Below are 8,919 nucleotides of genomic sequence, written 5' to 3'. Positions count from 1 at the left end.
CAAAATTTAATGGAAGCAGGTGGCAGTGGTTCTAATCCATCTACAACTTACATTGAGGAAAATGATAAAAATGAGGATGAACCGGAAGAACCGCAACTTGTTCAGAGAACTAGACGAGTTCGACGACATCCTAGATGTGAGACTTAGGGTCATTTAGGTAGACATCATTGATATAAATTTGATATTTTTTTTTTCTCGAATATGATGTATTTTTTATCATTAATTTAATGTATTTCGTTTCATTTTCATGTTATTAATATAAATTTTTTTTCATTTAATTGTTATTATTATTTAATTTTTATTATCATTTAATTTAATTTTTTTGAAATTTATAATATAATTTAATCATTTTTATTTAATCATTTTAATTACAATAATTTTTAATTATAATTATAATAATTATTTATTATAATAATAATAACTAAAATATAAAATTTATTTATAATTTATTAATGTATTTTATTTTAATTTATTATTAGCATTTTTATTTTTTAAATAATTAAATTAATAACTCTAATAATAAACAAATATTAAAATACAAAAAAAAATTTACTCACTTAAAAGTCGCTTTCCTAAGAAACGACCCTCTACTTGAAGAAAAAGTAGGGCATTTGAGAAAATAGTTTTCAAACTAGGACATTTGAAAAAATAAATAAATAAAAATGAATATTTTAATAAAAAAAACTCTCTTACGTATTCCCATATGCAATACGAAAATTAAAACACGTAGTTTTTAATATAAAATATTTGTATGTTGATATATTTTAGTTTCTATTTTATTTGTATCAAATGGCACATCAAAAAACAACTAGGTGATCCAATATGTTGTTTTTTATTTTTATCTTTTTATTTATTTATTTATCTTTCACGCTTTTAATAAGCATGTGAAGACTTTTTATGCTCTAGCTCAACACATGAATATTGAATTATTATCAAACAAATTTAATAGATGATAAATTTATTTTTACCATTGTAGCATATTTTAAAACTTTATCATGTTTATTTTTGCCTCTATTACATTTGCATATTTTATACTGACCAAAAACCATTGTATATTTTATTTATTCGCAAAATCTCATTAGAACTCCACATTTAAGTGTATTTTGGAGACATTAATACTAATATGAGTGGCCTCCTAAAAAATATTCATTTGTAGAGATTTAAATATTTAGTTTGGTTTGATTTTTGTGAGAAAAAAAATTCTAGTTAATAAAAAAAAAAGTTAGTTATGTTTGATAATTACAATGAGATAAATAAAATATAATGATTAAAAAATATATGAATATATCATATATATTTTTAAGATAATACTAGCTATTGTATAGTGCGAAATAAAATAAATAATAATAAAATATGATGACTTGATTTAAGTCATAAGAGATTGATTTTGATTGACGTAAAACTGATCAAATTACTAAATATTGAGTTTAATTGATATATTTAGATTCAAATATAACCATAGAAAAAAATTAAACCAATTTAATTGATTTAAGTTTGATCATCTAGTTCATCCCGTCATTGATTTAGTTTTAACAAAGTTTCTTTGTTGGATCTCTGTACCTTATTAGTCAAAAGAATAAGCAAGAATTACGAAATGCTAAATACAAGCTTTTTCTATTTAAATTAGTGGTCTATTGAAGAGAGATTTGTTCCATAACTGATTCTATTTGTTCAAGATTTCCATACATCATACATGTATTTAATTAACACAGAATTTCACGATTTAAATTTAAAGGGAAATTATTAAATAGAGGCAAAATATCTTATACTCTTTCAATTAGAAATAATATTTTCAATAACTTCCATGTATACCCTTTTTCCTGTTTAATTAATTGTATCTATCATGTAACTATTATTTAACCCTCACATCACTACTAGTTCCCTTCAGAAATGACTGTAGCAACTCTCAATCCCAATTCTCCTAAGGGCAATAATTATTATTATTTTTTAAAATTCCTCTAGCAACGGTTTCACTCTCGTGTCAAACATGCAAGTGTTAATCACTTTAGTTTTGGTTCTTGGTTTTGTTTCACCTTCTCTATGTACAAGGTGGAATGTAGTTGAAGCAAACAATAATAATAATACATATAATGTGATGCAATATGGTGCTAGTGGTGATGGCAAATCTGACGATTCACAAGTAAATATGTTTTTAATTAATTCTCGATTGTCCTTTTAATTTTAATATATATATATATATACTTCATGAGAAACATTAAACTTTAATTTTGATATTTTGAATTGATTGTAGGCATTTTTAATGGCATGGAATAGTACGTGTGGAGTACAAGGGGAAGCAACACTAGTTATACCACCAAAACTATCATTCTTAGTGAACAATTTAATATTTACAGGTGATTGCAAGGCCACAAGTATTACAATTCAGGTAGTTATGTGATCAAAATTTTAATCTCTTTTTATAAAACTCATCTAATTTTATATGCTCTTTATATATATATATATTATCAAAATTCTATTATTAACAATGTACATATTTTAGAAGCAACATTAATAGTCTTTATTCAATCATCATATAAAATGAAATTAAATAAAAGTAATTATATTTTCTTTATTGATTTCATTTAATAGATAAAAATATGTTTTAATTTATTACGTAAATGAATGAAACATTATAGTCTATATAAAAAAGAAGTAATAGGGATCGAGCTTATGTATGTCATATTGTTAAAACCATTTGATTATAATTTAATTAATTAAATTATATCATTTTTTTAAAGATATTTTATATCATTAAAAATGATTTTACATATTCTTCTCAAAATTTAAAATAATGATCATGAGATATAGTTAAGAATGTAATTAATTGTTAATTAGGTTCCAAATTCATTGTCATTGAATATTTTTTATTTTTTTCGAATGTTTGAACATATTTACTAACAGGTAGTTAAAATATCCCTGTGTAAATTGCATATATTATCCGCATATATACGTGAGTATATATATGTGCGGATAATGATCGTTTGCAATTCCTAAGTGGTATACATTTTTATTAATTTATTTTGCACTCTCTCAATTTGTAGCTTGAAGGTACCATAATTGCACCTTCCAAGGAAGCTTTCCATGATATGGAATATTGGATTAGGATTCAATATATAAACAACCTTACAATTGATGGTCATAACACTGGAAAAATCGACGGCTATGGATCTACTTGGTGGGAATGTAAAAGTTGCCCTAGACCTAGAGTATGATTATTCTACACCTACCATGTGCTAATTAATTTGTTGTTTATATATTGACATTTTTTTTTACCAAATCATTATTGTTTACATGTATATTATTATTTGATTAAAAGATTTGTATCAAATTATTTTATAAAAAAGTATTTGTAAAATATTTAACTTGAAAAAATTTCAATTTGTTTCCAGTTATAAAATTAATCAGAATCAGAAAAGAAAAAGTTTATGAAATTTAATTAAAATAAAAACTACTTTGAGTTGCTTATGAAAAATAATATTAACTACAATTGTTATGTATAGATAATAAAAATATTAAGAAAAATTGTTTTAATTATTAATTGAAAACATAAAAAGTTATTTTTATATTATGTAAAATAAGGCCCTAAAAGTTAATATTTTCTCTGGTCTAAAATGTATGCAGGGTAAAAAATAAATATATTTAATTTTAATTTAAATTTATAATATATATAAAATAATCGAGTTCGAAAATATAGATTTAAATAATTGTTCATTTTGATTATGTTACAGGCCATATCTATCCATTCATGCAATGATCTTATTTTTACTAACCTGAGGGTGACTGATAGTCCAGGAGGTCATATATCCATAAATGGTTGCAAGAATGCAACATTCTCTCATTTATTTGTTGATGCTCCCGGTACTAGTCCCAATACAGATGGTTTTGACATTTCTGCTTCCCAAAATATTCTCATAAAAAATTCTGTTGTTAGCACAGGTAATATTCAAAGTTCATTTTTATCTTATTACAATGTTTTAATTTAGTATTTTAAAATATATATATATATATATATATATATATATATATATATATATAATTCATCTGGCTTTATTTATAATAAAAAATGAGCCAAAGAAAAATTATTTATTTAATCTAAATTTTGAATAAAATATATCAACATTCTTTAATCAATTTTTATTTTTCATTTAAAATTTGAACAAAATACATAATGTAATTTTTACTAAAAACAAAAGTACACTTATACCTTCTTGACCTTGCTTATAAATAAGTATATTGTTTTATAAGCAAATGAACAATACTCTAAAAATAGTTAATATATATATATATATATATGTGTGTGTGTGTGTGGCATTCTCATATGAGTTGTTCTTTATTATAAATAATAGGTGATGATTGTGTTGCTGTAAATGGTGGTTCCTCATACATCAATGTTACTCGAATTGTCTGTGGACCCGGCCATGGGATAAGGTTATTTTCTATAAACTTAGTTGAATTGTAGTTTTAACGAACTTATCGAATTAATTAAGTAGTTAATAAACGCCAATCAAGTGGTTAATAAACGCCAATTAATTAAGAACAAATTGATTGAGAGAATTCGAATTCAAACAATGAAAATGAAGAGTTGAAACTTTGAGAGAGTCATCACACACTTGGCATATGAAAAGTGAAAACTAATTATCACACTTTATTACTGTGATTTTTTTGGGTGGTCCATTCCGACGGTTATTTCTCTAATAAAAAATTTGTGAATTAATTCAGCATTGGCAGCCTCGGTAAAGGTGAATCTTACGAGACAGTTGAAGAGGTTCATGTATACAATTGTACCTTCGCGAACACCACAAATGGAGCAAGAATCAAGACATTTCCGGTAAATAGAAAGTTATTTTGCTATATTTGTATATCAACTATACTAATTATGCACCTTATTTCTCCACTTTTTTCTAATTTAAATCATATAATTTCGTAAATAGAGGTTAGTAATACATAGGATTTTATTTACATACATTAACAAATATTGAATCATAGATATCAAGTAGTAAAAAAACAGAAAATGAAATATTCATAAAAAGGATAAATTTGATCTGGCTTTAAAACTCATGCAAAATAATTCCAAAATCTATTTCATTTGTTCTTTCTTATGTGTTGTCTTTTGCAATTTTTTTTATTCTATTTATTTTATGAAAATAAAAAACTACTTTTTTCCAAATAATTTGAAGGGTGGATCAGGTTATGCAAGGAATATTACTTTTGAGCAAATTAATCTTATAAATGTTACCTATCCAATAATTATCGACCAACACTATGGTGTTAAAGATGCAACGGTACACATTTGACTCTCTCTCTATATATATATATTGTCATTTCAACTATATGTGTTTTCATGTTTATTTATAATTACATCTATAGTAAAATATAATTATATTTATGTTTTGAATTTTGTGAAAATTATTATAGGAATCAGCTGTACTAGTGAGTGACGTAACATATCGTGGATTTAGTGGAACGGCATTTCGTGACATTGCTATTAAGCTACTCTGTAGTTCATTGGGTTGTTCCAATATTGTATTGGATGACATTAACATTGTCTCTTCTCAAATTGGAAAGAGAGTTGGTGCATTTTGCCAAAATCTTAATGGAACAATTGAATCCACTGTTCCAAAGGTCTCATGCTAAAATATTGATTGAACAGCGATAATATGATATGGACCACCATATTGAAACATATATTTTTATTTTATATATGTTTCGTTTCTTAATAAAAATTTGCCTATTTAATAGTTTTTATTTCTATTTTCTTTTTGAGTTTTTCAAATTTTAATTAGTAAATATCTACGTTCGTAAATGTTTATATCTATGTTATTTTTATGAAAAATGATTTTATGAAGCAATAATACGAGGAAATCTAACACGCTTACAATTGTTTTAAAATTAAAATATCTAATGAAGGAAAAAGAAAAATGATAATTTTAATAATTGACAACTTGCAAAGTAATCCACTTTGAAATAAACTTTGCAAAAAATGTGTTGGATTGAAATATTCCAATTATTAATTTTGAGAAGATTAATGATCTCATTAAAAATAAAAGATTTTTTATATAAAAGAATATCTGAAAAATCGGTTTGAAGATTAAACCGATGAGACATAAAAATCATATTTTAAGTGATTTAACTATATTTGAAATTAAAATTAAGTTATTGAATATTTGAAATAAATCACTAAATTCAAAACTACCCGTATCCAATAAAAATCTAAAATTCCTAATAATAAACCAAAATCACCTGCACCATTAGTTACAAATGCTTTTTGACAAGCATTTGCTGCTGCATATAGTACTAAATTTTGTATTCATTAATGCAAATCATAATTTATAAATTAAAATCCAAAAACCAATAAATAAATATGTATAAAATTAATAAGTTTCCTAGAATGCTGTCCATAAAATCTAATTTAAACTCGATATCTCATAATTATATTTGTGAATTTTAAATAATATACATTTATTCCATCATCAGGGAAAAAAAATGCTTTACAAGAACTTAGAGAAAAGAATAAATAATATTTTTTAAATGACGTAGGACCTTAACCGTATGTAGGTCCAATCATTTACTTATCAAAAGAACAAGGTGGTTTTTTCTTTTGTTATGTTCTCAAATTCAAGTTTAAATTGACCAATCTAAATTGATAAAATACATTTCTCAAAATGATATGTCAAATTAAAACGATACAATTGAAAATTAATATGTTTTAGTATTATCATATTCAATCATCAATAATCTAATAATATGTTATTTATGATTAAATTTGATCGTAATTTAAATTTAACATGATCAAATTTTATATTTTGTTCCATTTTAAAATAATTAATATTTATTTATAAATTATGTACAAAAAATAACAAAGTTTCTTCTCTCCATCATTATTCATCATATCTCTCTACCGTTTTTCACCGTCTCTCTCAATTGTTCTACATCGTCTATTTTCGTCGTTAGTTCATTAAAAATCAAAGACGAACTTAGAAATGATGGCACGACGATGACAATGTGTGGTCGACAACACCAAAACCACAACGGTGCAAACATGAGGAAATTGAAAGTGAGACATAGGAGAAATCTTCTCGTGGTGGTGGAAAAACGGATAGTTTCCTCTCACGATGGTTGAAGTACGGCGGAGGAAAGCAATTTTCTTTAGTGGTAGAACAGTTTCATGAGAGGAAGAGAAGAAAATCTGAACTTCTAAGTTGATAATAGCTTTGATTTTTATTAAAATAAAAAATTTAGAAAAATACTTTATTAATTTTAAGGGGATTAAAATTGAAAATATAAATGTACCAATATAAATAATTTGATCAATTTAATATATAATATGAGAAAAAATAACTTATTTATTAATTAAAAAATTAAAAATATTGATATGCTATTCTTTTTTAATTATTATAAAAATTATCATAGATAAAATACATCTCTCAAAGATCATTTCGTACAAAAAAAAAAAAAAATTAAAGTCTTTTAAAAGAAGATGAAAAAGAAAAGAAGCTTGCAAAGAATAAAAGCCTAATGTCATATTTCCTTTCTTTAGGTACCGTAGTGCTCACAACCCCCCACAATGGCATTCTTGCTTCTTATGTAAATTCTCATCTCTATCAATATTCTTCTTCTCACGTTTGCCTCTGGTTTGTTTCTTTTTATGTTTTCCTATTTTATTAGCTATTTCTATTGGTTGGTCAACTTATGGTTACTTAGTCAAAATTGATATTTGAGTTTGGCAAGTCTCTTGTCTAACATAGGCATATTTTGTTTCGTCCTTTTGATTGGGTATTTTGTTTAAAGGAATTATTTCGGTTATCTCCCTCTATTCTCGAAACAATTTAGTTGGATCGTTTTTGTTTGGTTCTTGAGTTTACTATTCAAAAGTTATTTTCAATTTAGATACAATTGCTCATTCAATCTTTTAATTTAATTTTAGATAACATCACCGCTTTTTATGTTTTTTTTATTTTATTTGATCTTTTATTTAATTCTATTACAAAAATTTAAAAATATAAAAAATAAAATTATGAGTTTATTTGAAGATTTGAGTTATAAATTTGATGGAATTTGTATTATATTGAAGATCATAATTAATTTTATGAGTTTTATTTGAAAATTTTGTAAAAAAAGAATAACATTATTAACATTTTAAAACATAAAAGATCAAATTGTTTACTTAAAATTAAATATAGGACCAAATAAAAAAAAAAACATAAACAGCTGAAATATTATCTAAAATTAAGTTAAGGGACCGTATGAGCAATTATGCCTTTGATTTATTTTGTTATCAAGTGACGTTGGTCGTAATTTTTTAAATTGTTTGTTATGGATAGTTAAGGAGAATTTCCTTTAAGTTCTTAGTGTCAACTTCAATAGACAAAATTATTTTTATTGAAGTTATGTGATTATTATTTTTTTTTTATAGAAAAAAAGTATATTGGGTTATATTGATGGAACTTCTGTTAAACCGATAAATAAAAATGATAAAACTAAATATGCAAAAGAAACAAAATATAATACTGGTATAAAGAGATTTCAGATATTGTTAGGTTGGATGTCTTGTCTTGAGCCCGAAACCTGTGAGTTAATTATGGTAGAATTTACAATATTTTCTAAGGAAAAAAAAAAAAGATTTGGGATAAAAGGTGCGTGTTATTATATAGCTTTTTTTAATTTATGTGACAATAGATCAACAGTCCTGTATTCTAACAATAATAGGAGCTCAACCAAGTCAAAGCACATTGACATTAAGTTCCTAGTTGTTAAAGAGAAGGTACAAAGTGGACAGATATCCATAGAACACTTAAGGACAAACTCCATGATTGCGGATCCACTCACTAAAGGTCTACTACCCAAGGTCTTTCATGAGCATACTGCTCACATGGGTGTGCTACAGTTTGAGGAATCTTGATTTTAGTGGGAGTTTCGTCC

The 8,919-nt window shown here is 24.7% G+C and overlaps 1 protein-coding gene across 1 annotated transcript; it reads left to right on the top strand.

Annotated features, from left to right (window-relative positions):
* Nucleotides 1-1,987: 1,987 nt before the first annotated feature.
* Nucleotides 1,988-5,634, top strand: LOC101499319 (probable polygalacturonase At3g15720). The gene is made up of 8 exons (XM_004510214.1): nucleotides 1,988-2,140; nucleotides 2,252-2,394; nucleotides 3,104-3,206; nucleotides 3,729-3,936; nucleotides 4,347-4,428; nucleotides 4,720-4,828; nucleotides 5,178-5,282; nucleotides 5,416-5,634. The coding sequence occupies exons 1-8, from the start codon at nucleotides 1,988-1,990 to the stop codon at nucleotides 5,632-5,634; spliced, it is 1,122 nt and encodes a 373-aa protein (XP_004510271.1).
* The last annotated feature ends 3,285 nt before the right edge of the window (nucleotides 5,635-8,919 follow it).

The sequence above is a fragment of the Cicer arietinum genome, chromosome 7 (assembly GCF_000331145.2).
Source record: "Cicer arietinum cultivar CDC Frontier isolate Library 1 chromosome 7, Cicar.CDCFrontier_v2.0, whole genome shotgun sequence".
NCBI classification, from domain to species: domain Eukaryota; kingdom Viridiplantae; phylum Streptophyta; class Magnoliopsida; order Fabales; family Fabaceae; genus Cicer; species Cicer arietinum.
Note: the sequence above shows the minus strand (reverse complement) of the source record. Positions and strands in the feature narration are given on the sequence as shown.

What these genes read in the sequence shown, in the direction of transcription:
- LOC101499319 (XM_004510214.1), top strand. Translation starts at nt 1,988, where the DNA reads ATGCAAGTGTTAATCACTTTAGTTTTGGTTCTTGGTTTTGTTTCACCT. An exon ending in ATTACAATTCAGGTAGTTAT is followed by an intron (nt 2,395 to 3,103) that starts GTGATCAAAATT and finishes ATATTGGATTAG; the next exon opens with GATTCAATATATAAACAACC. An exon ending in AAATTCTGTTGTTAGCACAG is followed by an intron (nt 3,937 to 4,346) that starts GTAATATTCAAA and finishes TATAAATAATAG; the next exon opens with GTGATGATTGTGTTGCTGTA.